This window comes from Apiospora marii (genome assembly GCF_038362585.1).
Source record: "Apiospora marii strain CBS 49790 chromosome Unknown utg000007l_segment0_segment0, whole genome shotgun sequence".
NCBI lineage: Eukaryota > Fungi > Ascomycota > Sordariomycetes > Amphisphaeriales > Apiosporaceae > Apiospora > Apiospora marii.
Window position 1 is genome coordinate 365,064 of NW_027117379.1, and position 26,920 is coordinate 391,983.

Consider the following 26,920-nt stretch of genomic DNA (forward strand, 5'->3'; position numbering starts at 1 on the left):
TGTCCCGGACCACGCTTCCTTCTGGATGCATTTCGAAGCAATCTGCGGCTACCAACTTTTTCCTGAACCCAGACCCAGAACTTAGTAGATGGTAGCATGTTGTTCGGGTGGGTGAGTGGGTTCCATTCCGCAACTGAGGAATTTTGCAGGGGAAACTGAACACCCCTGTACCCTTGAGATCTAGACCGCCACAGGTTGCGAGGGGGCACGCGATGTAGATCAGATCCCATCTCAACCCTATCTGCCATCGCCGCTCATATCAATGAAGGAGGCTGAGCTGGCGGCAACCGGTGGCCTTGGCATCCTCGTCACCGACGGGGAACCGGGTCATTGGGAAGAAAATAAGCTTTCGAGTCCCCATGGCGAGGCCGACCCACTCTACAGGGGGCCAGGGCTGCAATACCACCTATAAGTGACGCTAGTATAGCAACAACACACGTCGAATAGGGGCCTTCACACCAGAGCTGGAAGAAGATGTCTACACTTTCATCATGTATAAGTAGGACGATCTCACCCGTCCAAAATAGCAATGATCACCTCTCCAGCACAGTCAATCAATCAATCGATCAACTTCCACCCACTCAAAGACCAACAACTTCGCCTCGACGCTATCCACTCAACTTCAAGAAGCAATCATGCGTTTCTCCATCCTTACCGCCATCTTCGCCGCCGCCCTCGGCGTCGTTGCCCTCGATGAGTGCGAGGTACGTTAAAAAGACCGACTTCTTGTTTCCACCATGCACTTCTTCTACCCTAGCCTACCTAGCGTTTTCATCATGCAATTTTTCCAGCCATGGCCAACCAACTCTGATCTATTACAGCACTGCTGCTCCATCTGCGACGCTCAGGTCGGTGACGGCATCCACACCCACCTCGACATCGGCACCTGCTGGGGCAACTGCCAGTCCTACGCGTGCGGCCGCAAGTGCCCTACCGAGCGTTACAACCCCGAATAGAGCACAGGAAGAATACTTGCGCAAGAGGACGGGGCGGAATGGGCATGATTTCGGGGAGGGGGCCCGTCAGATAGGGCGGCTGGTTGGAAAAGGGGGGTCGAGAGAATTTGGACGCTTCAACATGTGAATATCTCCGACTTGGATGACAATCCTTTTTACGTGACACTGGCGTTGCGAGCTAGAAATGAAAGTAATTCTTCTCCCATCGTAACCAGTGTGGCTGGCTTTGGTTTTTGAAAGTCGTGTCTTCTTTCCTTTTATTGGTGTTGTGCGTTAGAGAGGGGGAGATCAAATCGGATTGCCAAACCAAGACCTCAGAACAGCGCGCTTTCTCCTCCCGATGCCCACCATACTTCCGATGGACAATTTAATCGAGGAGTTTTGACCACTCGCAACAGTCTTCCAGTGACCGCGCGATTAGCCACATCAACGATGATACGAATGGTTCCTCTTTTCTTGTTGATCGCTCGGCTGGTCATTTCATCTCCATGCGGACGGTGATCTCTAGGGCTGTTCGCCCACACTGGAAGATGTAGTGTGCCATTCATATCGTGGTGCGTCGGCAGATTGTTAATTCTGGGCTCACGCATGTTGCGCCAGGGTCGCGAGCGCAAACGTTGCTTTCGCGGATCTGGTACTGTTACAATCTTTTCTAACAAGGTGCGTAATCCTTTTATCCCGGATTTGCATCCATGCTTTGTACCCGGAGTTCCGGGTACAAGCGCCGTAGCCGTACTCGGAATTCCGAGCACGCGGGACCGGAGTTCGGGGTTGTGTGCACAGCGTGCTCGGAACTCCGGGTACGCCCTTCTTTCTGTTGTTTAAGGCCATGATACTGCACTTTTTGTGACTCAAATTCCACCCATGTATTATCTAAACTCGCAGTCCACCACGTCCCATTAATTTGGTCTCGCGATAACTGGTCAGGCACCGGTAATGCAGACTGTTCCTAATCAATGCACACTTTTAACGCATCATCGTCCGATGCATATCATCTCTGCTGTGTTGTGTTTCGTCTGGTCGGTTTATATCGCATGCCTAATGGTTCCGCACTCCCCGGGCAGGCGATGCGACTGGGGGACTCCACCAATCCCATCTCAATTCGGTAACGTATGGATCGTGGAGTCCAAACGGCCCGACTGTATGCACTATGTAACTCTGCGTATCCTCTATTCCAGGCACCTGTTTACTGTGCCTCTTGACCAACACCTACTTAAGTGCTCCCGGCCTTCATCAACTGCGTGGTTAAAGAGCAGATTAGCGGCATCATATCAACAACCATGCCTGGCAATCGTGCACGCTCGTTTCTTGACCGGCTGCCCACCGAGGTGCTTTACCTAATCCTTGGCCAGTTCTGCGGGCATTGCCGTGGGGCAAATATAGGATGTCTACATGACATCTATCCCCATCGACTCTCGAGGGGCGAGGACATATTTCAGGACGACCGGCGCCGAGTAGGTGACAGGCAATATGTCACCCAACGCTGGTGCGAAAGCCATGATGTTGCTGCCTATCGATACCGGGAAGACAAGAAAAGTCTCGCATCCCTAGGTCTTGTTTCCAAGGCCTTGCGCATACCTGCACAGTCTGTTCTGCACCACTTCTACCTGAACGGCTGCAAATACCAGAACTCGAATAACTCCGTGCAGTTCCCGGCATTCCTTCGGTTTATCGTCTCTATCATGGACAACCCCCAGTTAACTCGCTCTGTGAAGTCACTGTCCTTGGGCAATCACGATCAGAGAGGGTTCAGAATGGGATATACACAGCTGGGTATGCCCGAGGCATCCTCCTTCCGGAGTTTCCTGACATCAGGTGGAAAACCGGTACCGCGAAAGATCACGAGGCTGGACGTCCTAGAGCGGCTGATCACGGCCTTGCCTGGGCTTACGCACCTCGGCATCGGCGAGTTCCATGTCGACTACGTCGATCGCGACCCTTCTTTCTTTGAGCAGATCGAAGAGTTGCCTCTTACGAGTATCGATGTGTGGATAGATCCGATGAATCCGACAGGCGGGTGGTATGGCCGCCCACACAGCTTGCTGAAACTGCTCGCGCGGGCGATTGAGCTGTCCCGGGGCTTGCGTACATTGAGAATTGACGGGTCCTGCATCTCTACGGGCATCTTCAGGTTCACGCGGCCGAGGCTCTCACTCTTCCGCCTGCGGTGCCTTCATCTTACGAGCGCCTGCCTCGATGTGGGCGAACTACAAGTCATACTCGGCACCTGCTCCGCACTGCAGAATTTCATGTACATGGATGGACACGATCCCGACGAATACAGGTCCGACCGTGTCCCGAAGGCTCGCCTCGACCCAGCCGGAGTTATACGAGCCCTGGAACCTTGCCGGAGTACTCTACACTCACTCGCCATCAAGCTATGGCGCCCACGGGATGGCATGAAGGATAGAACGCAAGTCTCATTCAGCGGGTTCTCCGCACTCCAGGATATGGCAATCCAGTGGCGCACTTTCTACCCCAACTGCGAGCAGGACGACGTGCCAGCCGACGAAGAGAAAGGCGATGCATCGCAACTACTTGTGCAAGCCCTGCCCGAAAACATTCATGGGCTCTGGGTCATCGACAGCCAGTTCGCAAAGCGCCCCGGGCGGCTCGAATCTGCCTTGGAGGGGCTTGCTGCCGCCAAGGCCCTCGGCCGGTTCCCTCACCTCCGCCATCTGGGCTGCGAGGTGGACGCCATGATGAGGCGTCACGGCCGCCGCGACGCCACATCGGCGCCCGGCGGAAGACCCGCCGTGTTTGATGCCCAAAACAGCATTAGAGACACGCTGGCCGCCTCCGGGGTGGTGGTCGACTATGGTCTGGAGTGGGACATCCCCCTGGCCCCACCGGTCGCTTACGTGGACGCGGAGGACATGGGATGTATGTTGGGGGATCATTCCAATATTGGCTGTGCTCCGATGCCATTGCCTGGGGAGGAGGAAGACGATGACTTGTAGAGGGTGATTTGCGACGGGTACTGCACTTACTCCTGCACTTTTCTATTGGCGGCAGACTTGGGTCACCCGGACATTAAATAAGGAGATAGCTAAATAATATTGAATCATTGGCTTTCGTTGCTGCGAGCGGTCAGGGTCTAAAGGGTCCTCGAAAAGAACACGCCGGCTCATCAAAGGCCATTTTCGAGTGTGAAGTAGAGGGGTGGCGTTGGGTCCCGACGTTCGTGATTTAAATAATTCGGATACTATTGAGAACTCAGCTGGTTCGACGTGTCCATCATTGCTATCTGAAGCACTCAGGCTTCGTCCAACCACAGCTGCCCCACTTGATCCTGGCTCCAAGGCTCTTGAACAGATCTTTGCTGACCCCTTGTGAGCACTTCAACCGGCTGTGCCGCTGTCCTCATAATTGCAAGGAAACAGTGTCTGCGATGACTCTCGCCGTCGGCATGTCTCCTAGGTTCAACGAGGCTTTTCTTTTGGATCCAGCCAGGCATCCGATGTGTGACCGTAGACGGTTTTGGTTTGCCTCGGGTTCTTCGGGTGCATGGCGCATTCTTCGTGTCACATCCCCTTACGGTCGCAACGCCATCTTCACCGCCTTGCTGGGGACAGCAGCTACCTAGTCAGGCAGATATTCGGACTTTCCTTGCCCAATGGCATCATGCTGTGATCTCTTAGGGTACCAGTCAGCCCGAACTCATTCTTTCGGGCCACCGACGATTCCGACGTTGGCTTAAGCTTACCTCGCCATCAGCGTGTGGAAGAGTGTAAGCATTATGCCTCTCGACCTGATATTGAATCGGCCGTGCGCTAGACCACTCAAAAACCACCTCTTTCGACAGTTTTGAGCTGATTGGCTTCCAGACTCCGAATAGGGGTTATTTGGGCACGCCACCAACCCCCCACCTGGCGTTTTGTCGGGACTTTGAGCCGCCAACGGCGCCACTAGATTTCCACAGTCCGGCCGTAGAGACAGTAAGATGATTTATATGCATTGTATTTTGCTGTTACCTGGAACGGCCGCAATATACGTTTTGTATCATTCCTCCTTGGTCGCCCGAATCGGAAAGCCGACGTTCTCACGATGAGCGTAGAACCCCTCTGTCCAGCCACCGTAACACACGACTGATAAGGTCTGATCGATAGTAAACAGGCACATTCCTTTTGGTATTGCATTACTTGTGCGGCCGAAACGGTTTTACACAATACTAACTGACTTCGTCCGGCAAAGAAGTGGCGTACCTGGCATTGGTAACTGTTGGATGCGTATGCTGCTGACGTTGGCGATGTCAGACTTCTTGGCTGGACTGACACCGTATTCGCGAAAGCCCCTTTCACTGCGGTATACGATGAGGAACTGTGAGAATAGGATACTCCAACCCACGGTAGCGCTATCTACAGGAGATTGAGCCTGCGCGGACTCCATCTGCTCAGATATAAGATCCCCCGCCTTGACGAGAGCAATGCATACACCTCCCGAGTCTCGTCCTTTCTACTTTTACACCAGCATCCTATTCCATCAAAATTCTAGATAAAAAACAACATCATGTATAAATCCGTGAGCTATCACCAGAGCCACAAGGCCGACATCATCAGGGGCAGTCAAAGCCTGTCGCATGTGGTCATCTACCACACGTACACAATATGGCTTTTCAGCGTGGGCGACCTATCCACTACCTGTCTCCAATCCGTGTTCTTTGGCGTGTCAGGTGCAGCCTCCGGTCGTCTCACCACGTTTCGAACAACAGACAACGGCACGAAGTCCTCCCCTGACCCCACAACTTCAACAACAATGATCGGACGGCTGCCCTGGGTGTTCCTGTACGTCTGGCTGTGCCTGCTGATCCACCAGCTCAGCAACCAGAGCGCAGTCGGCGCCCCCGAGGAGGACGCGCTGAACAAACCCTACCGGCCCATCCCGGCTGGCCGCATCTCGCAGAGCCAGGCGCGATATGTACTCATGCCGCCCGCCATCCTAATCGCGCTGATGGTCTCCTTCGCCCTGGGCGTCCACTGGGAAGCGGCAATGTTCATCGCCATCGTATATATACACAACGACTCCGGCGGCGGCAACATCCCCCTCCCGCGCCAGATCCTGAACGGCGCGGCCCTGGCCGTGCTCGGCGAGGGCGCGCTGAAGCTGGCGGCGGGCCCGGGGAGCGTCGTCGGCGTCGAGGGCTACGCCTGGACTGCCGTCGTGGCCCTCCTCGTCGCGACGACGATCCAGACGCAGGACTTCCGCGACATGGAGGGGGATGCGGCCCGGGGCCGGCGGACGCTGCCGCTCGTAGTCGGCGACATGGCGATGCGGTGGGTCACGATCGGGTTGATGTTGCTCTGGGCCTTTTTCGTGCCTTGGCTTTGTTCGGCGGGGCTCACGGGGTACGTTCTTAGTGGTGCCGCGGCTGGGGTCGCGGGGTTCAGTCTTGCGGTTTATCGGACGCCCGAGGCGGATGAGCGGTCTTATAAGTTGTGGAGTTTGTGGTTTGGGGTTGTCGGCATCATGCCCTGGTTGGCTTTGTTTCGCTGATTTCGCATGGCAGGGAAACTCGTGTTGTGGGCTGGGATCGCGCTTTGGTAGGGGTCGTGGGTAGCTGGTCGGATCATCCATCAGCGGGCAAACTGGGATAGGAGCACTTCTCAAATAAGTTACGGTGGAATCATTTTACTTAGAATCTTTCAATAGAAGATGCTAGATCTCTTGTCATCCGCTGGAATCTGCGTACCTAGTCAGATAGAATGGTGGACGGGGAGTCGCCATGTGCTGGTGTGGTATGTGGTGCATGTTGACACGAGAGCATCATGTGGCCAGCTGCCGTTAATGGTTTACCGATTCATAGGTATCACAATCACCAAGCTACACTAAGAATAGCCTCACTGAGCTCCCCATGGCGACTGGTGTACTGATGGGGCTTGGGCGGCTTGGGGGGCAGCTACAGTGGCAAGGTACCTGTAACAGGCAGCAGCCCAATTTGTCAAGCAGAGCTGTTTGTTGGCTACTTAATTGCCAAAAGCAGAGCTTCCTATCAACCCCCAACAGCTTGTGCCCGCTTGGCTTAACGGTCAAGTGTGTGTTCAGATCAACTGAACAAGTAAGGCAACCGGTTCGAATCCGGCAGGGACACCCAGTCTTTACGGCATACCTCTTCCAGCGTGGTCTGCGCCATATACCGGTGGATTGTGCCAACACGATCCTCTACTTGGACTGGTAGGCGTTCACGAGAGATATCTGGCAGCAATGCCAAGGGCCTTACAGCCGTGTACGGTCAATGCCTAGCTAGGTAAATCAACACAAGGGGTAGATATTGGACCTCGCAGGTTGAGAATGCCTGCAAGATCAATTGTCCCATTCAAACAAGCATCTTCTTTTCTTTTTTTTTTCCTTTCCCCCCCCCCCTCCCCCAAGGCACGAGATTCATGGTCGTTACAGTCGTGAGCACCGTGACTGGGCTCTCATGCGCGTCGGAGTCGGCTAGCGCACCGGCTTCTCCTATTCCCCACATGCCTGTATCTGTATCCTCGTAAATGACGATGCGTGTGCGCGGCTCTGGGTTGTTATCGTCGTAGACAATGTCGCCCTTCCGCCCGTTGATCGGGTTGTCCTCCATGTCGACGAACAGCTGCTGCCCGGGAGCTTGGTTTATGTGGCACACGGCCTCCTAGTGGCCGACTTGTGTGACGTTGCCAGTCGCTGCGCGTGGCTCTTGTGGTGGTTTGTCATACAATATATAAGCAATAATCTTATTTCGTCAGTTCACCTCCTACGTAGAATATCCCTACGTAGCATACTGCTTGTCTTATCCAGTCTAGTGGCAGTTGTCCGCTTACTTAGCGAATAGTTGGGTATTAACCATATTAAGATGCATTCGCAGTGGTCCCTGCGTTGGCAATCGACTACACCTGTTTTTCGGTCGCCGAGCAGGGGTGGTGCTTGGCGACATCATCCATCCCACACAAGTGTCTCTCCCCAAGAAGAAACTGCCCCGAATCAAGCACTGCAGTCACCTTCGAGTAGCACAGTTGAACTTGTCCGTCTGAAACACAACACAATATCCTAACATTGAAGGACAGCAGAAGCTCCAACCCCGCCATGGCTGCGCCCCAACTCCGCAGCATCGACGACCAGCTTGTCACACCCGACAACCCGCCGCTAACAGATCTCGATGGCATGGACCACGTGCGGTGCGCCGCCCTCCACAACTACCTCGTGGACCTGTGTCTAGCGGCCGATGCCGATGGTCGGCCGGTCCCAGCTACTAAGAGCCGTCGCGCCACCTATTTCAGCACGCACGGCGAAGCGACCGAGTCCGTCCGCCAAAGACTGCATCCGTCCGTGGCTGCCTTCCTCGCCGCGGCACATAGTCCCGACGCCCCGCTCTTCTTCTTTGTGGATTGCATACCCGGCCCCGACGACGGCGAATTCAATGGCCTCTTTGACAACGAGACGGCCGACAATGAGGACGAGCCCGAGGACTCCATCGTGCGCCTGTACCTGTCCCATATGGATGCCTGCGACGGCATGTCAGGCGGCGGGTTGCTCTACTACCAGCGCCGCCACCTCGCTTCCTTCTTCGTGCACCCAGACGACACCGAGTATGCTTTTCCAGTGGATGAGCACCCGCAGAGCTGGCACCCCTGGAGACCATTCTCTCCAGCTGGATATCCCTGATCCGCCTTGGCAAGGTTGTCGTCTCTCCTACTGACGAACCGTCTCTATACGGCAGCGTCAAGATCGGGAACTGGGAGTGGCGGCCGTATGGCGACGGCCAGATAGCGGGCTGTGTCGCAGCGTGGCATCGACTTTGTGACGCCATCGAGGTGCGTCGTCGGCAGAGCAACGGCGCGAAAGATGACTACGATGAAAGCCCTCCTAGCGAGCCTCTGGCTACCCCTGCGGCCATGGACGCCGCCAAGATCCCGAATCCTTCTTTCGCGCGCGTATTCCTGGGCCTCGCGCGCCGTCCCCGGTACATCCGCCAGATCGCACCGGGACTCTCCCTCCCGCCCGCCGACGCGGCTGCCTTTGCCGCCGCCCAACCCTTTACCCACTTGCCTCGACGCGTCCCCCAATGGGACGGCACAGTGATGGAAGGCATCGTGCCGCCCGTATACATTTTCTTTGGCGAGCCGGGCGCTCCGCAAGTCGAAATTTCGGATTGGAGATCTTCCTTCCGCTACTACTGGGACGATGGGCACCGCACCGTCCCGGACGGTATCGCGTTTCCGTCTCGCGTGCCGCCGGGCGTCTACAGCGAGTGCGTCATCCGGTCCGAGCCCGAGGCCACCGAGGAGGGATTTCGGCTCCCGCTGCCGTTTGACCTATTCGGGGCGCGCCTCAGCAGCGGGGACGAGATCAAGAATAGGACGGCGGACGAGCTGTTCCAGCATGGCTTCAAGCCGTTTGGGGGGAATCCGAACCGCCCTCAGCGCCTGGAGCGGCTGCTGGATCACTGGGCAGGTCTCGTCGAGCGAGGCGTCTGGGCTGTCGGGCCGCATGGGGTACAGGGCTCCATTGAGGTGTTTAAGGATGCGACGGTGGACTGGGCGAGTTATGCGATCCCTTCTAGCTGGTGACCGTGGTTGTGGATCCAAGATAGCTTGTTTGGTCTCTGTTACTGCCGCTGGGAAGGTGTCTTATTACCAACTAGGGTTTTCAGAACAACGACGGGAACAATCCATTATAAGTGCTGTATTTATTACGCTTACGGTACCGTGATGCCAATAAAAAATGGGTGACAGTTCATATCAAATTTTACTAGCTCCCGCTTAGTTTCAAAATGGGTGATGACACAGGACCTGAATTGGTCAGGTATAGGCACGTAAAGGCATTTTTCGTGCTTCCGGGCAACAAAATAAGATAGTTTAAATCGTACCCTCTCGAGGATATCACTTGTGAGAGATAACTGCCCAGTATCGACAATCGGGGGCCCATCTTGGACTCCCTGGGGGTTCCTCAAAGCGAATATGAAAATTAAATTCGTGGTATTGCTGTTGTTCTTTGGTAGACGATTCCAGCAGCCAATACGGGATCCTGCACATAGGACATTCAGGTGGCCGTTAGAATGGGGGCAAATTCTGTAAGTCGTTCCCGGAAAACCTCAATTGCGAACAACAGGCACATATGTCTTTAGGTTTCGATTCGAGGCCAGCCAAAACTAGTAGTTATTTGCTTGTATACATACATGATACCTATCTAAGCCTGATTTTGATGAATTGGCGGTGGAGTCTTCGTTCTTGTTGATTCAGCTGAGGCAAAAGAGCAAGAGCGACTACCTGGTGTGGATGTCATTTGTAGTTACTCTTGTTGCCCTCAACTGATTGTGGAGGGAGATAACGAGGGATGGGAGAAAAGCACAGAGTCATCGAGAACAAGACACATTGTAATTTAGGGAAATCAAACTTCGCCACGCACGACATTTTCGTTGATCCAATGATACAACGCAGACGGGCTGACAGAGTTGAACGAAGTACTAAGTCGGCAAGCTCAATCGCGACACACAGCCTTGACCTTCAGTTAAGATGGTGGAACTTGTATGAAGCGTTGCAAGCACTGACGGATCGGCGGTTGTATCATTTATGTAACTGTCCGGGCTTTTCAAGTAAGGACACCATACAAAATGCCAGGAAGATGATTGTGATATGGTTTCTCAGTTCATGTAATGGGAGTTTCAGGGACAGCTTTGGAACCAGTGATTTGACTACTACGCTCGCCAAGTCAGTGGGGGACGTTTTGCGATATCATAGGAACTGCCTTGAAACACAACCAGCTAGATAACCAAAATTAACAGCCCTGTAGAAAGCTCATATTGCTGGGGAGAGTCAACGGTCCAATCATAGTGCCATCAGTCTGGTGGGTCCAGGTATTATCATAGTAGTAATAGGCCTGAAGCCAACACTCAACAGCTGCCGTTCTCAAGTACCTGCCTACATGTATGTTTTGAGGTGCAATTGTTTTTGCATTCAATGCTTCGCTGTGTTCGAACCTCCTCTGCACTCCATTCGCGTTTGGCAATCTGAATTCTCGCTTGCCACAACCCTCTGACACAAATCTCCCTCCACCAACAACACCAACCCCAACCGACGTGCCACCATCGCCATGTCCAACCAGTTCTACCAGAAGCTCTACCACGGATGGTCTGGCGGCCTGGCCTGGGAGACGCTGCCCCAGTGGGATGAAGAGCGCAAGGCTTACATCTCGCGCGCGCTTCTGATCAACAACGACATCCCCAAGCTCCTCAAATGTCTCCAGAAGGCCAACAGGCTCCCCCACCCGTTTGATCTCCCCACCTTGAAGAAAGATACCATCAGCCAGGCCTTCGGCATGATCTACGAGCGCGCCTCGTACAACGTCAAGGATTGCGTCGACTACGAGCCCGTCGCCTACTTCGGCAAGGCGATGAAGGCTTTTTCCTGGGCCGGCCCGATCGAGCCTGAGCTGTTCTGGAAGTTCACCTACCGCGCCCTCATGGCCCGCAGCATCTTCTTTGAGACCCAGCCCGGCGCCGCCTGGGCACCCCGGCACGACATGATCAAGTACCTCGACGAGTTCAAGGATGCCTTCTACCAGGAGTACCCCCAGGTCTTCGACGACGAGCATCTCCACCTCCCACCCAGCGAGCAGGATCCCAAAAAGGTCGAAGAGATCATGAAGCGGTTCAACGACGCTGCCCGCGTCAATGCGCTGTACTTTCCCGTCCAGCTCACCCACGCCGATTACGACGGCGACAAAACCGACAAGATTTGGGTGGTGAAGGAAGGCAAGAAGTCCACCTATGATTATGTCCTGCAGAACAAGAGCCGAAGCGCCGCCGACATGCGTGAGCGACAGGTCCGGGGCTTGAAGCAAGGATGGCTGCGGGAGGACGGCTCGGCGAACCCCTGGTACGATCAATCTGATGAGGGCGATGAGCAGTCTGACGAGGTCTGCGATGAGGCCGATGACGAGGAACAGACCCGAATCCAGCAGCTCGAGTACGAGCTCGAGTACGACATCTACATTGGTAGTCAGTGGCAGAACACCGAGGAGGATACCCAATTGGTTGAGGACATGTCGAAGCTTGAAGTTAGTCATCGCGTCCGAAGCCCCGAGCCCGATACCGAGATGACTGGTTAGATTTCGGAGCTTGACGTGGATGAGTCTTGCGATCTTTGGCAAGATTACGTCTTGAGTACTGCAGCTTGGAATTGTTCATTCTGGCCCCAGGAATCAAATCATGTAGAGTAGGAATTGTGGGCATTACATGGATCATCAATTGTCACAGACAGGAGTGGTACGAATGAGCTACCACATCGTCAAGGGAATCGGTTAGATGGCTATGAGAGGACATGATCACTGAGAACCCTTCATAAGGTGTGAGATTCAGACACCACAAGATAGGGAATGAAATAATGATGAACCAAATGCCTTGATGCACTGTCAACTTTGATATTGAACGATACAGTTAAGATATAATTACAGCTTCGAGAACACCGTCGGCACCTCCCCACCCATCTCCACCAACGTGCTCTTATTCCTAACCCAAGCCTCGAGTCCACGGCGACCATTCTCGACGCCAACGCCGCTCGACTTCCACCCGCCGACCGCCATCTCAGCGGGCGACTCGCCCCACGTGTTGATCCAGGTGATGCCGGCCTCGAGCTGGGAGATGACGCGGTGGCACTCGTTGATATCCTTGCCGAAAACGCCAGCGGCGAGGCCCAGCTCCGTCGCGTTGGCGCGCCGGACCGCCTCGTCGACGGAGGTGCCGTCGTAGTACAGGATGCTCATGACGGGTCCGAAGATCTCCTCCTTGACGATGGTCATGTCGTCGGTGCAGTCGGTAAAGACGGTAGGCTCGATCCAGTAGCCGTTCTTGAGACCCGAGGGCAGGCCGGCGGGTTGGGATACGCCGCCGCAGAGTAGGGTGGCCTTGTCCTGCTCGATGCCGCGGCGGACGTAGCTCACCACCTTGTCGTAATGGGGTTTGCTGCTCAGGGGTCCAAAGTTGGTCGCGGCGTCGAAGAGGTCTCCGGCACGAACGTGCTGCACCTTGCTCAGCACGGCCTTCTCGAAGGCCTGCTTCATCTGTCGCGGCACGAAAACCCTCGTGCCGTTGGTGCACACCTGGCCGGTGCTGTAGAAGTTGGCCAGCAACGCGCCGTCGGCGGCCTGGTCGACGTCGGCGTCCGGCAACACAATCACGGGGCTCTTCCCGCCGAGCTCCATGGTGACATATTTCATGCCGCCTGCCGCCGCGCCAGCGACCTTCTTGCCCGTGCTGACCTGGCCGGTGAAACTGACCTTCGCGATGGCAGGATGAGCAGTCAGTTGACCGCCAACGTCGCCGGCACCATATACGACGTTGAAGACACCCTCGGGCAGGCCGGCTTCCCGGTAAATGGAGGCAAGGTACTCGGCATGCATCGGTGTGTACTCGCTGGGCTTATACACCATGCAGTTACCGGCCGCTAAGCAGGGCGCCGACTTCCACAGGGCAATCTGGATGGGGTAGTTCCACGCGCCAATGCCGGCACAGACACCGAGAGGCTCCTTGGTGGTGTAGACCATGGCCGAGGGCCGCAGGCGGAAGGCCTCGCCGTTGAGACCGCCGCCCACGACAAGGTTGGCGAAGTACTCAAGAACATCGGCGCCCGTGACAATGTCGACGGCGGACGTCTCGGAGAAAGGCTTGCCCGTATCTAGGGTCTCGACCCGGGCCAGCTCGTCGTTGCGCTCGCGCAGCAGGGCGACGGCGCGCTGGAGGATGCGGGCGCGCTCCACCGGCGGCGTGGTGGACCAAGATGGGAAGGCCGACTGCGCCGACTTCACGGCGGCTTCGACGGCGCTGGGCGAGGAGGTGTGAATGGTGCAGACTGGCTCCGCCGTCGACGGGTTGATGGTCTTGAAGGATCCGGGGGAGTCTGCGGAGGGCTGCGGCTTCCCCGCATAAAATGTGTGACGGTCCTGCTCGCGGCGCACCATCTTTGCGGTCTTCAATTGGTTGCACTCGGGTGGTTCAATGGTAGGTCGACTTAGCGAGATATCAGAGGAGAAAGCAATTGATTAAGGAGGGTAGAGAGGTTTCTAGTCAGCAGCTTTGGGTGGCAGGGGTATCCAATGGAACGGCTGCAGACGTAAAAGTGCCAGATGAGTCGTAAAGGGTTCGAAGGCGGATTGACAGGAAAGCCTCTGAGCTCTACGCTGCAACTGCTCGCTGCATTGATTCAACCGCCCAGTTTAGGTGCGCAGGCACTGGAGTCCAAGCAAGCAAGGCAGTACAGTAAGTAAGTACCTAAGCCTTAGTCAGGTAAACAGGGGCCGCTTTTACCGTGCTTTAGTGGAGAGAAAGCGGTCACGTTCGGGCTTTCACCGACTCGCGCGTTTCCATCAGGTCCACTCTGGCACCGACGACTTAGGGACGATGACGGCCGTTTCTGGTTGACGAAGGACGAAGGCCCAGCAGCAGCTTGGCAGGAGAAGCCAGAAGAGGTCGAGGGTCCTCTCACAGGTTGGACTAGGGACTCCAGGCTGGAGAAACGACGACCAGATTCAATTGCCGGGGATCCCAATAGCGGCTGATTCGGGACGTTGAACTCTATTCTCCCCGATGCCGTCAACTTGCACCTATGTACCTGACTACAGTAGCTATGTTGATTGCTTCACTGTCTGACTGCAGGAGCACGGCACGAGACTGTTCTGGAGTGTAATGCACCGTGCGCAGTACAGTATGCTGCTTGGCTGCTTGGCAGCGAGGCAGTTTGCTTCTGCATGCTTCAACTGGTCCCCAGCCACCCAGCATGCCCACCACGCAGCGCCCCAGACTGCCCCGCCTAATAAGAAGTTCTAATTTCTGGGACGTGACGTATTGGCACTTGCATCCAGTCGGAAGGCCGTCTCTTACCCAGCAGCCAGCCAGCTGTTGGATTGATCAATCAATTCGTGCATGCTGTTTCCAGCTACCTTTTTTTCTTCCCAGTCAGATGATCCCATGTTGGACCCCGATGGCGTGCTCCTGCAGCACCCAGCACAGCACACACCCATGTACTTTATCTAAAGCCATGCAGGGTCCTGGGCTATCGCGGCCGAACACAGTAGCCGCAGGCTATCGCTATCAACCGGCTTGCTTCCCAGCCTTCTAGCACAGTAACCGCGTTTCTTCTCGCCGTCCGCTACCGTCATCAGCCGTCGCTCCTTCCCATCGGTGCCGAATGGATCAGCTCGAGTTGCAGTTGCAGCTCTCTCCACGTCTGACTTCTGTCTGCAAGTCTCACTTCACATCTCCAACTCGCCTATCAGAGGCAATTCTTTACCCATGCAATGGCGGCCAACATGTTTATCACACCTGAGGTGAGGACGTCTGTTCTGTGACCAGCCGGCTGGCTACTCCGATAAGAATCACCTGATGAACAACGTGAAAGAAATGAAGCTGCAGACATTGACGGGGTTTGCTGCACGATTACTCTGCATCCGATGGGGCAGCTTGAGTTGGGAGTTCTGGCTAACGGGCCCTGACCAGCCATTGCTATCCATCATCCATCCTCCGGCAACTTTCTTCACCTTTTGGATTCCCTAACGCCTCTGCGCCCCACCGATTCCCTTTGCATACTGTATTCACATTTCCTTGGCCATCCATCCCTGCGATCGCTACCAAGGCCTCGCGTTTTCGAACTAGCCTCCGGATCTGAAGCGGGCATCCACTTGGTGATAGTTTTTCAATGTGGAGTGCCCCTCTAGTCCTGCCTCTCCTTCTCTTAGCTCCCTGAAGCCCTCCGTTTTAGCAACGGGGTGCCGTCTTACTACCACCTCCAGGTCCCCCGTCCGATCGACAACCTAGAAAAACGCCTGGCCTAGTTCCTAGATAATACCCTCGTCTGGTCTACCGTCCGTTCCTTGGCGCCGCGCTTATCAATAAAGTATTCTTTTCCCGTCCGCCTTCGTCGCCGACTTTCTCTCTTCTCTCTTTGTCGTCTGTCCAGCAGCCCTCCAGAGCACTCGCCCTCCTAGACTATCCTTATCTTGCCAACCAACTGCTTCTATTTTCAGCTCACATAGCTCGATATCTGACTGCAGGCAACATACCAATTCCGCCATTGCTCCGATTGCTTCACCTCCAACAACATGACTACCCAACAGCTTCCCGTCGCTGACTCGGAGCGGTACGACTATGTCTGCGTTGGTGGTGGCACCGCCGGCTGCGTCCTCGCCGCCAGGCTAGCCGAGAGCCTCCCCCAAAAGAGGATCCTCTTGATCGAGGCCGGTCCTAGCGACTTCATGGACGACCGCGTCCTGGACCTGAAGAAATGGCTGGCCCTTCTTGGTGGTGAACTTGATTATGACTACGGCACAACTGAGCAGCCAATGGGTAATTGACATTGCGCCGTCCTTGCATCACTTACCTCTTTCTGACCAAACCGCAGGTAACTCGTACATCCGCCACTCTCGCGCCAAGGTCCTGGGTGGTTGCTCATCGCACAATACCCTCATCTCCTTCAGGCCATTTGAGTACGACTTGAAGATCTGGCAGTCGCTCGGCGCCCGCGGCTGGACTTTCGACACGTTCATGCGAATGATGGACAAGTTGAGAAACACTGTCCAGCCTGTCCACGGACGTCACCGCAACCAGCTGTGCAAGGACTGGATCAAGTCTTGCAGCTCCGCTCTCGATATCCCCGTCATTCACGACTTCAACAACACCATCACTAACACCGGCTCCCTGAAGGAGGCTGTCGGTTTCTTTTCCGTCAGCTACAACCCCGACGATGGCCGACGCTCCAGTGCATCCGTGGCCTACATTCACCCTGTCCTTAGAGGCGACGAGAAGCGGCCCAACCTGACCATCCTGACCCACGCCTGGGTTTCCAAGATCAATGTCAAGGATGGTGTCGTTGCTGGCGTCGACCTGACTCTGCACGACGGGTCTGCGCGAACCATCACCGCCAAGAAGGAGACCATTCTCTGTGCTGGTGCTGTGGACACCCCGAGGCTCCTGCTCCTGTCCGGCATTGGCCCGAAGAAACAGCTGTCCGAGCTTGGCATTAACACGGTGCACGACCTGCCTGGCGTTGGTGAGAACCTCCAGGATCACCCCGAAAGCATCATCATGTGGGAGCTCAACAAGGCCGTCCCTATGGGCCAGACGACCATGGACTCCGACGCTGGTATCTTCTTGAGACGCGAGAAGCCGAATGCTGGTGCCAAGAAGTCGGCTGCCAACCCTGAAGGCATTGCGGACGGCGACATTGCCGATGTCATGATGCATTGCTACCAGATCCCGTTCACCCTCAACACGCTCCGCCTCGGTTACGCTGAGCCCAAGGAAGGCTTCGCGTTCTGCATGACGCCCAACATCCCTCGTCCCCGATCCCGCGGCCGCCTATACCTGACGTCTTCCGACCCTAAGGTGAAGCCCGCCTTGGACTTCCGATACTTCACCGACCCCGAGGGCTACGATGCCGCTACACTCGTATACGGAATGCGGGCCGCCCGAAAGGTTGCCCAGCAGGCTCCCTTCAAGGACTGGATCAAGCAAGAGGTCGCGCCCGGGCCTAACGTGCAGTCCGACGAGGACCTGAGCCACTACGCTCGCAAGGCTGCCCACACCGTCTACCACCCCTGCGGCACCACCAGGATGGGCGATGTCACCAAGGATGAGCTCGCTGTGGTTGACGAGAACCTTAAGGTCAAGGGACTGAAGAAGCTCCGCATCTGCGATGCCGGAATCTTCCCGACCATCCCTAGCATCAACCCCATGCTCACAGTGCTGGGTGTCGCCGAGCGATTGGCCGAGCTGATCGTCGAAGAGGACGGCAAGACCGAGAAGGCCAGACTTTGAGCGCGCTTCATCATGTTGCAAGGCACGAAAAGGAGTAAAGGCGCATTTGTGCAAATGTTCTAGGGTAACGACATGACCATTGAAGAATCACGACCCACTAGATTTCTGTATATACATAGCGAATAGGTGTTATATCCAATTATTGCCATTCCAGTACCGGCTGTCGGCCTTGTTGTGAGGACGTTCGACTTGCTTGGGGGTCGGGATTTAACAAGCTCCCTTTTTCTTGGGAATCGGCTAACTTGTACAGCCAGCAAGCTTCTTACGCATCCCCGTCACCCCGACCCCGGCCATGATTGGGCAAGGCCATCCCGCACTTATGCGTGCCATGCGCCCGGGTCATATGGTGTCGGGTCGACCCTGCGATTATCATCAAACAACATTTCCTGGGCAAATCTCGATGGGCTCATGAGCCTGAAGGTCGTATGACCGCATACCCTTCTTGGATCAATCCGAGACGATTCAATTGACGAGGCTCTCTACAATCTCGTCTTCTTGATGCCCAAATCTCGAGTGCCGCTCTGCTTCTCGCGATTTCCCAACGGCTAAATGGTCTATGGGATCATCGTCGCAGCCTGCCGATTCCAAGCCTTCCCACCCACGAATGGCATCAAGCTGACCTTCTTACTACTGCATGCACCCGCAGCACTCTGGTTGCCGACTCGTCCACGTTTCTCCTCTCACCGGTTTGCCCTTCTGCCTGGCCCCCTCACCGCGGGATTATATTGGGCTCTAGCGGTTGTCCAGGGCGGGTGATTTGCCAATTGGGCCCCATGCAGAGCCTCAACGTTGCAACTCGTGTGCTGCGTGACAGGTTTTGCGAAATGCGGGGGATGTTGCGTGAAGATTGGACTGGACTGCCTGCCTGTTTGCGACGGACGGCGAATAGGTGTGTGGATGAGTTGTCCAAAACTGCAGCGCCAATGCGGTGTCACTTGGGCGATTGGAAATGAAGCCGCCTATCACGGCCGCGGGTCGACAGCCTCGTGGCGTTGGAGGGCTTGCGGTATTGCTACCCAAATTGCGTCGGAGAGGGTGACAGCCTCATTCTGTGAGAGGTCAATTGAGGAAGCGGAATGACGCTGGGCCTGCTTCTCTGGTAATTGGGTTGCGAGAGTTGATGTGGGTTGGTATTGGCGGTACTGGTAGATAGGCAGGTTATATAGGTTCGTCACCACTTCGAATGCCCCCGATGGGTTCACAGCTCACACATAAGGGGGTCAATACCCATTGCGTCTCTCCGCTCCTTCGACCTGCCTATTACGAGAGAAGCGAAAAGGGGCAATCTCCCTCACTTTACTCATGATGGCGTCGTCGCAGCATGTGAGTGAGTTGTTGCGCTCGCTGAAGAAGTACGCCTACGCGCTCGCCCCAGTCTCTGTTCCCTACCTGATTGGACACGTGCTGACTCGCATCTCTCAACACCATACAGGCTGTTCGATTCTGGTGTATATACGGATCTCAAGATCGTCTGCGGCAATGACCAGCACCAAGTGCACAAGGCCATCGTTTGCCTGCGGTCGGGGCGCCTCGCGCAGCTATGCTCGGAGATTGGTCCCGTACGTCTCCTTCTCTTGCTCTCCTCAAAGAATGGGGTGAAGTACCAAACGTCCTATCTTCTTAGGTATCTATGATCATCTAACGAGACACCGTCGTGATACAGAACCAAGAAGCCACCATCACGATCCCCGACGACGACCCCCAGACCATCGACCTCATGCTGCAGTACCTCTACACCCTAGAGTACAGCCCCCGACTCGTCTCCTCCACTGCCACCACCAAGCCCCTGACCAACGGCGTCAATGGCGTCAACGTCCACCACCACAAGGACGACGCCCTTCCATCGCCCAAGACCCCGACGACCAACGGGGGAGGGGTAGCAAGCGCTACCACTAACGGCACCCCGCTGTCGCAGCAGTCCCAGAAGCCCCAAGCGCCTCCGGCAACGACCCTAGAATACAACATCGAGCGCGAAGCCTTCGAAGCCGTCCCCGCCACCGACCCCGCCGCGAAGCTCAGCAAGAAAGCCGCCAAGAAGAAGAAGCGCAGCGGCACTGTCACCGCCGAGACACTCGACGCCACCACGTCCCCGGAACCAGCAGGAACTACTACTACCACCACCCCATCTACTACCACTGCCACCTCGACTACCGCCAACGCCGCCGCCCAGACCGTCCCTCCAGCCGCAATCACCAAGCCTACCAACGAGCCCGCCGCCCCACAGCCGCCCCAGCACTCCCTCCTCCAGCACGCCAAGCTCTACACCCTCGCTCAAAAGTACGGCGTCCCCGGCCTGCGCGCCCTGAGCGCCTCCCGCTTCGCCGCCGAGGCCGAGGAGTACTGGTCCAGCGACGACTTCCTCGCCGCCGCCGTCGAGGCCTACACCAACACCAACACCGCCACTACCACCAGCAGTACTACCCCCAACGCCAAGCAAGCAGCAGCAGTCGCAGTAGTAGCCGCCAGCCTCAAAGACGAGTCGCAAGAGGAAGAGACCGCCCCCGGCAGCAAGACGGCCTCGATCCGCGACGTCGTCCTCGGCAACATGAAGGCGCACCCGGAGCTGCTCGACCGCGCCGCCGTGCGCGAGGTGATGCGCGTCAACGCCGAGCTGTCGTTCGACCTCATGATGCACTTCCGGGATAACCAGCACAACGGCGGGTCGGCGTCGAGCGTCGTCAGCGGGTATTAATTGATCTACTAGGGCGGGCTTCCCATTCCTTATCGGGGAACACGGTGGTGATAGTTGGCGCGCCTGGTCGTTGTCGCACATCGGTGCGATTGGACTGTCATTATCCTCATCTACGTCGCGTCGCGCGCGCGAGGGAGGCTGCGAGGAGTGGTTCGCAATTGAAGGGAGGGGGTTGAGGGACTTTTCGGGATCAAGATGGGTCGGTCACAAGGCAGCAAAGTAAGTACGGGGTGATGATGATGGGCAGTAAGCACTCTCTAGGCGTCCTTTGATTTCGTTTCATCCGATAAATATACATACATGGGCTATCTACAAGTACCGTCAGCAAATTATGTACATCATTATGAACGCCTCGCCGTATCAACCAGTAAATCCATTTAGCGGCCACGCCCTACTCTTCAAGAGCAGACGTTAACGCCACTTGCCTCCCTCAATCCAGCCCATGTATCGGTTTTAGATCGAACCATCCTGTAGCCCTTTTTTCGTATATCATATGCGAGTATAAGGAAAGTGCACTTGCTTGGCTCGTCTGGCGAGCCGATGGTACAAGAAAGTCGAACGTCATACGCCGTTGAGAGACTGTCGCAAGTCTAGTGCGTCAAGACCACCGCCGCACCCAGCGCGACTACGAGCCCGGCAGTCCAGGCGCGGTGGGTGTTCGCGTTACCAGTGACGATGGGCGGGCCAAGACTGTCGCTCTGACCCGGGACTCTGGCGCCTCCCGCCGGGGTGCCTGCCCCTGCCCCTGCCCCTGCTGCTGGGGTCGCTGCTCCGGGACCGGCGGCTCCGCCCTTGGCTGGTGGTGGTGGAGCAGCACCGCCGGCGCCTGCAGGGGGCGGCGGACCGATTCCACCAGCATCTGGTGCTGGTGGTGGTGCTTGTCCTCCAGCAGGCGGCGGCGGCGGCGCACCAGAGCCGGCCGGAGGTGGGGGCGGTTGTCCTCCAGCAGCTGGCGGTGGTGCTCCGCCTTTGGCGGGCGGTGCACCTGAACCAGCCGGGGGTGGTGGTGCTCCGGCTGGCGGCGGTGGTGGTGCGCCAGAGCCAGCTGGTGGTGGCGGCGGTGCTTGTCCTCCAGCCGGAGGTGCCGGCGGGGCAGCGCCCCCTGCGGGAGGCGGAGGAGGTGCGTTGGTCCCTGAGGGGGGAGGAGGTGGTGCTGGTGCGCCTATGCCAACACTTGAGGTTAGTTGTCATCGTATGCAGCATGTTCACAGAGGTCGTGGCTGGAAGTGGTGATCGGGACGTCCATGTTTCTCGGACATTGGCAAGCAGGACATGGTCCACTGCACGTGGGAGCTCATAACATCACGTTGACGAAGGAAAGAAATAACGGCTTCTTCCGTATCACTTACCCGATGCTCCTGGTGGTGGTGCAACCGGGGCCGCTGCACCTGCTGCGGCTCCAAGGGCTACTCCTAGAGGTCCCGGTCCTGCGCCTTTGGCATCTGGTGGCGCGCCTGCTGCTGCTGCGCCAGCAGCCTCTGCCGCTCCGGGCGACCCTGGTTTTCCTTTTCCACCGGCGTCCTTCGCGGGCGGCGCCGGCGGCGCCGGTCCTCCCGCCGCAGCGGCGGGGGCTGCTGCTGCTGCTGGTGCCGCTGCTGCATTCGCAACTATGCCTGGTGGTGATGCTGGACCTGCGCCAGGTTGTTGTGCACTTGGCCCTACGGCGCCGGCGCCCTTGGCGGGTGGTGGCGGTGGTTGGGCCAGTGAGCCCGTGGTCGCGAGCGATATCGAGAGCAGCGAAGCAAGTGTTATCGTCTTATACTTCATGGTGACGGTTGAACCTGTGAGGAAGATGGCCTAAGAGGCTAAGAAATGCGACAGATATCGATGAAGAAGGGACCCTGGTATATAGCAAGAAGAAGTCGGTAGTTCAAAGTCGCGTCTTTCCGAAATTCGACCGATGTTATTTGCAAATGGTTCGTTCAATCAGCACATGATTCCCCTGGTTGGTGAAATAAAGCCTTCGTCCAAAAGAGCGACGACAGTGAGATGGGAAGAGGCGATTAAAGGCCGATGAGATGGCAGATCGACTTGGCCAGTATCGGAGTACATAAGGTTATGAATTAGGTAGTCTGCAATAGATGAAATAATATGAAGAAGGGACGAGAGTTCGCCATGCCTTAAGCATGAATGAACGGGGGTGGAGGAAGGCGCTGCCCAACATGTGTGGTGGTGGTGGAGGCTCTCGTCGTTGTTTGAAACCCCTGCCAGAGAGACCGGCATGGGGCACTGAGAAAGGGAAGTGCGGCCCTTGCGCGCGGCGGCCATTCGCGATGTTTGAATGGCCCTCTCTTTCCTATTTCATCAGGGGTCTCCCTATATCGCAAACCTGACAGGCATACGATAGGCAAGTCATCTGAGCTACCTATATGACAGATATATGGCGATCGCGTTCGTCCCGGATCTACTGGTTGCTGATCAACCAACCGGACCCATGTCGCCTAGTGTTTGAGGAGTGTCTGGAAATAGGGACATGGTCTCGATTGGCACCAGCCGATTTTGGGACAAACCCAGGTTGGTCCACGCTCCCCCTACCATGCGAGTTTCAAATGGCCATTTCGATTTGGAGGGAATGAGCCGCGGCGCGATTCGAGGATTCGAGCCAAGCTCCGGGGAGAGATTTGTCGGGCGGGAACAGACATCAGACGTGCCTTGAAGCTGCAAAAGTTGGGACGAGTCCATCATGTTTGGTCCGGTAGGGTCCAAACTTGGCGAATCGGTAGGGCGTTGAACCCCACATCAGCCCCCCAAACAACTGCAGCTCGGGTCTGGTTTCGCGCAACTTACTCCGTACTTCACTTCTGCGACGGCCAATTGCATGCGCATCACCAACAACAACCGGTAGATTGTGATACTCGGGCTCTATTTTCATATGAGGTATATCTTCAGCCGTTATACTGCAGTATTCTGGTAGTTATCCAAGTTGCATCGTGTGGCTGGTGGAAGTCGGAGTTGGTGTTGCGCGTGCAAGAAATGGCGTTTCAGGCCAACATTAGACCCGTTTGGAAGCAAGTGTCATTCCAATAACCGCCTGCTAGAGCTCAATTCTTCAATGCACCACTGCGGCTGCGGCTGCGGCTGTGTTTATTGTGAAAGAAGAGTAGTTTACGATTGAAGTTCTCGGATGCTGGCCGGCACAGCGGTGGTGTCATGCTAGGCTGTTGAGCTTGGGCTTAACGCCATCTCTAGAAGCAGCAGAGCCAAACCAAGGCATGTCTTCAAACCGCCCCCCTTTTCTAAACAGATCCGTTGTGGTGCGTTCCAACATCGGTAGTTTATATGGATGCCCTTCAGAAACATGTTTTCCATGTCAGACACGTGATCAAATTCGAAATATGCTTGGAATTGGGTTATTGATGAGTGGACCCCCAACAGAGGCGACGCGAGAGCACCTTCTTGTTTCTAATCGAGCAAAGATGCGCATATCTTCGCGCGTGACTTTGACCTCCACGGTATAGGTCTCCCCCTCCCCTTGGAAGGTCTCCCCATGCCATGCCGCTAGGCGGATTAGATAGCTCTCGCATCAGTGTTCGCCTGTTTATCACTTCTGGTTTCTTCGTCCGCTGCTCCTTTGACCTCCTGAACTCCTGCGCTATCCCTAGCAATGATCGGTTCTTCCGCCGTGCCATACTTTCTCGCTGTGTATCCATCAAGCTAAAGCAGGCATTAGTAACGTGACTCAAATGAAGAAGCGAAGACGTCAACCTCACCCATCTGACAACGAACAACCAGCACCCCAGCGCCACGATAATGCACAGCAGCGCGATATATCCGTTCCGCCAGTAGGGCGCGTCGTCAGCGGGGTACAGTGCGATACCCCAGAAGGTCCAGAGCAGGAACCCGCTGGCGACCATAGAGGCGATTACGACGGACCGCGCCGCGTCGTCACCACCGCGGGCCACGATGACATTGATCCAACCGTACAGCAGCGGATTGATGCTGTAAGCCGTCGCCGCGAGGTAGAAGGCGGCGAAGTTGCCCGCGAGCGTCATAGTTGGGATCAGCAGCACGATCGCGCCAATGGCCTGGAGCGCGCAGAGTGCCAGGCCCACGGAGACGCGGTGCCGCGGGAAACGGTCGATGACGAGGGAAGCACCCAGCTCGGAGACAATCCCCATAGCCTGCACACCGAGCGGTAGCGTGTTGACCTGGGCTTGTGTGTAGTGGCGCGCCTTCTGCTGGTTCTTGAGATACAGCAGCATCAAGTTCTGCGTGGGGATCGCCTGCAGCGCCGCGCTGAGCAGTGAGAAGACGCAGCAGATGTAGATGGTGGGCTGGCCTAGGACGCGCTTGGTGAGGCTCCATACTTGGACTGAAGGTCAAGGTTAGTCGGCATCGTCAACGCGATTTGGCGCCGCCTATCTTACTGTTATGTCCGTCTTCACTCTTCGGTGGCAAGCGATCAAGGGCCAGGTTACGTTCCGTCTGGTTTAGGTAAGGCGCGCGCGTCGTCTCGGGTAGGTCAGGGAAGTAAAGGAACCCGAACAACGCGATGGGGCAGGTGATGATGCCGTCGATGAGAAATACCCATTGCCAACCGGCCAGGTCGCTGTGTCCATCCATGGTCGTGTAGATGGCGGCCATCATGACGCCAGCAAACATGACGCCCACCTGGCCCGAAACCGTGAACATTGCGGTCCGCTTGGCGATCTCACTGGTCTTGCTACATCGAGTGAGGGCAGAAGTCAGCGTGGGTGTATTGGCACATCCGAGCAGTGAGTGGGTACATACTACCATGACCCCATGACGTAGATGTTGCCTGCGTAGGTGCTTGCTTCAGCAAAACCCATGAGGAATCTCACGGCACATAGTTGGCTGTAGGTCTTGCAGGCAGCGCTGGCCATGGTGAGGCCTGCCCAGAGGAGCACCATAGAGGGGAACCATATGCGCGGTGGGACCTTTTGGATGATGATGCTATTGGGGATCTGGCCGATCAGGAGGCTGTATGTGGAAGTCGGATTGGTTAGTCGTGTTGGAGTGCGGATTGCGGATGGGCCGACTCACCCAGCGGTTGCGAGGGACAGGAGGACATTGTAGTCGGCTCCGGTGAGGTCTAGCGACTCCTTCAGTCCAGCGACCTGAAATGGGAAACGTCAGTTGGGGGTAGATAATCGAGGGTTGGTGGAAGCGGTGTTCGTACGTAGGCATTGGCGAAGGCTGCTCGATCTGTTTGGTGGCCAGGTTAGCTGCGCACTAACATAGTCGGTTGCGATCCGGTAGGCGCTTACCCAGGTAGTTGAAGAAGTAGCTGAAGCAAGCGTAGGTCTGTATGCGATCCCTTTATTAGTCATAGCGCACCCGACAAACGTCGGTGAGGGCCAGGAGCAGTACCAAAATGAAGAAGTCTGTCAAGTGTCAGCACAATTGCTCAAGTGGATTTGCCCGTCATACGGGTGGTCAATGGGCGACGTACCCAACTTCCGAACCAGCTTGGCTTCCTCTTTGCTCTTGACCGAAGAGACTCTATCGAGGGCCGGTGCTACTACGGTGCGAACTCGATTAGCAATTGATCTCCATCGTTCGGATCGTGAGTCGGGTCACATACCACCCGTGGTGTCCGCCGGTGCGAGCTTTTCTTCGTTCGACATTGCGCTGGTGCTTCCGTGACCCAAAATGATCGAGCTGAGGAGGGAGGCAGGGAGATTGATAACCAAGCACGCATGATTCGAGGGCCCGGCCGCCTTTTTGATCTCTGCCCGCCTGCTATGCCGCTCTCCTGTCTTGGCCGACCAGGTCACGAACCTTGGACACGAGCCGTGGCAACCCCGAGCATCGGGACCCTCCAAGGGTTCATGCCGGGTTCAGGCATGAAGAAAAGATTTGATTGATTAGATAACGTACGATCAGATACCGGGCACGCATGGCGACTATGCCTAAAGAGCATCGTGACCGGTGCTAATTCTGCTTGGCAGTGGAACCTCGAGTTCGCGTAATATGTCATCGCCTGTGGGGTTGGAGGCGCTTGTCAGGATTTGGACGGCGCCCCGGACTCTGCTCCGATATCCGCACCACGTGTGTTCAGCTAGCTTTGATCTGATAAAAGAAATCTCTTCCAATGCGATTGGGCCTTTCGCTATGCCTTACTAAGGAAGGGATATTTACAGGTCTCCCCGTTGTGGGGTCGAGGATGGTTGCTTGTGGCTGGCTGACATTGAAGAAGCTATCGATGACAAGGGCCGCATTCAGGGGGTTAAGCGCCGGCAAGTTCCGTGAAGATGAGTGTTTTTTTTATTTCTGCAAATCTAAAGCACATCATCTAATCAATACCAACTAAACGCATCTGTGTACAAGACTGACGACTGTTCGGAAATTATTTGCTCATTGCAAGGTAGAAGGCAAGCAAGTAGGTCGGGAATGGAGACACTGCTATGGGTTTCGGCATCTGACTGAATGCCTTATAAGTGGCAGCAGCCACGACGACTGGGTAGAACATTCAACCGTGACCAGTAAACTGACTAGAGATTCCAGGCGTTAATCAATATATTGATGTATTGTCCA

The 26,920-nt window shown here is 56.0% G+C and overlaps 11 protein-coding genes across 11 annotated transcripts; 8 read left to right on the forward strand and 3 right to left on the reverse strand.

Moving 5' to 3' along the window:
• Positions 1–635: 635 nt before the first annotated feature.
• PG985_010525 (uncharacterized protein) lies at positions 636–956 on the forward strand (the record flags this gene model as incomplete). Its single annotated transcript, XM_066830293.1, has 2 exons — positions 636–704; positions 822–956. 2 exons carry the CDS (start codon positions 636–638, stop codon positions 954–956), a joined length of 204 nt encoding a protein of 67 aa, XP_066680975.1.
• Positions 957–2,236: 1,280 nt separating this feature from the next.
• On the forward strand, positions 2,237–3,916 carry PG985_010526 (uncharacterized protein; the record flags this gene model as incomplete). The annotated part of the gene is made up of 1 exon (XM_066830294.1): positions 2,237–3,916. One exon carries the CDS (start codon positions 2,237–2,239, stop codon positions 3,914–3,916), a length of 1,680 nt encoding a protein of 559 aa, XP_066680976.1.
• Positions 3,917–5,465: 1,549 nt separating this feature from the next.
• On the forward strand, positions 5,466–6,449 carry PG985_010527 (UbiA prenyltransferase; the record flags this gene model as incomplete). Its single annotated transcript, XM_066830295.1, has 1 exon — positions 5,466–6,449. One exon carries the CDS (start codon positions 5,466–5,468, stop codon positions 6,447–6,449), a length of 984 nt encoding a protein of 327 aa, XP_066680977.1.
• Positions 6,450–8,009: 1,560 nt separating this feature from the next.
• Positions 8,010–9,493, forward strand: PG985_010528 (uncharacterized protein; the record flags this gene model as incomplete). The annotated part of the gene is made up of 2 exons (XM_066830296.1): positions 8,010–8,512; positions 8,575–9,493. 2 exons carry the CDS (start codon positions 8,010–8,012, stop codon positions 9,491–9,493), a joined length of 1,422 nt encoding a protein of 473 aa, XP_066680978.1.
• Positions 9,494–11,015: 1,522 nt separating this feature from the next.
• PG985_010529 (uncharacterized protein) lies at positions 11,016–12,032 on the forward strand (the record flags this gene model as incomplete). Its single annotated transcript, XM_066830297.1, has 1 exon — positions 11,016–12,032. The coding sequence occupies one exon, from the start codon at positions 11,016–11,018 to the stop codon at positions 12,030–12,032; it is 1,017 nt and encodes a 338-aa protein (XP_066680979.1).
• A 339-nt stretch (positions 12,033–12,371) lies between these two features.
• Positions 12,372–13,880, reverse strand: PG985_010530 (betaine aldehyde dehydrogenase; the record flags this gene model as incomplete). The annotated part of the gene is made up of 1 exon (XM_066830298.1): positions 12,372–13,880. The coding sequence occupies one exon, from the start codon at positions 13,878–13,880 to the stop codon at positions 12,372–12,374; it is 1,509 nt and encodes a 502-aa protein (XP_066680980.1).
• A 165-nt stretch (positions 13,881–14,045) lies between these two features.
• Positions 14,046–14,477, forward strand: PG985_010531 (uncharacterized protein; the record flags this gene model as incomplete). The annotated part of the gene is made up of 2 exons (XM_066830299.1): positions 14,046–14,182; positions 14,237–14,477. 2 exons carry the CDS (start codon positions 14,046–14,048, stop codon positions 14,475–14,477), a joined length of 378 nt encoding a protein of 125 aa, XP_066680981.1.
• Positions 14,478–16,016: 1,539 nt separating this feature from the next.
• On the forward strand, positions 16,017–17,730 carry PG985_010532 (GMC oxidoreductase; the record flags this gene model as incomplete). The annotated part of the gene is made up of 2 exons (XM_066830300.1): positions 16,017–16,260; positions 16,316–17,730. The coding sequence occupies 2 exons, from the start codon at positions 16,017–16,019 to the stop codon at positions 17,728–17,730; spliced, it is 1,659 nt and encodes a 552-aa protein (XP_066680982.1).
• Positions 17,731–19,035: 1,305 nt separating this feature from the next.
• Positions 19,036–20,422, forward strand: PG985_010533 (uncharacterized protein; the record flags this gene model as incomplete). The annotated part of the gene is made up of 3 exons (XM_066830301.1): positions 19,036–19,082; positions 19,163–19,289; positions 19,394–20,422. The coding sequence occupies 3 exons, from the start codon at positions 19,036–19,038 to the stop codon at positions 20,420–20,422; spliced, it is 1,203 nt and encodes a 400-aa protein (XP_066680983.1).
• Positions 20,423–21,012: 590 nt separating this feature from the next.
• On the reverse strand, positions 21,013–22,189 carry PG985_010534 (uncharacterized protein; the record flags this gene model as incomplete). Its single annotated transcript, XM_066830302.1, has 2 exons — positions 21,013–21,584; positions 21,772–22,189. The coding sequence occupies 2 exons, from the start codon at positions 22,187–22,189 to the stop codon at positions 21,013–21,015; spliced, it is 990 nt and encodes a 329-aa protein (XP_066680984.1).
• A 1,740-nt stretch (positions 22,190–23,929) lies between these two features.
• On the reverse strand, positions 23,930–26,010 carry PG985_010535 (Pantothenate transporter liz1; the record flags this gene model as incomplete). The annotated part of the gene is made up of 10 exons (XM_066830303.1): positions 23,930–24,076; positions 24,133–24,734; positions 24,790–25,085; positions 25,154–25,363; positions 25,427–25,500; positions 25,563–25,588; positions 25,651–25,687; positions 25,730–25,767; positions 25,836–25,901; positions 25,968–26,010. 10 exons carry the CDS (start codon positions 26,008–26,010, stop codon positions 23,930–23,932), a joined length of 1,539 nt encoding a protein of 512 aa, XP_066680985.1.
• Between the last annotated feature and the right edge of the window lie 910 nt (positions 26,011–26,920).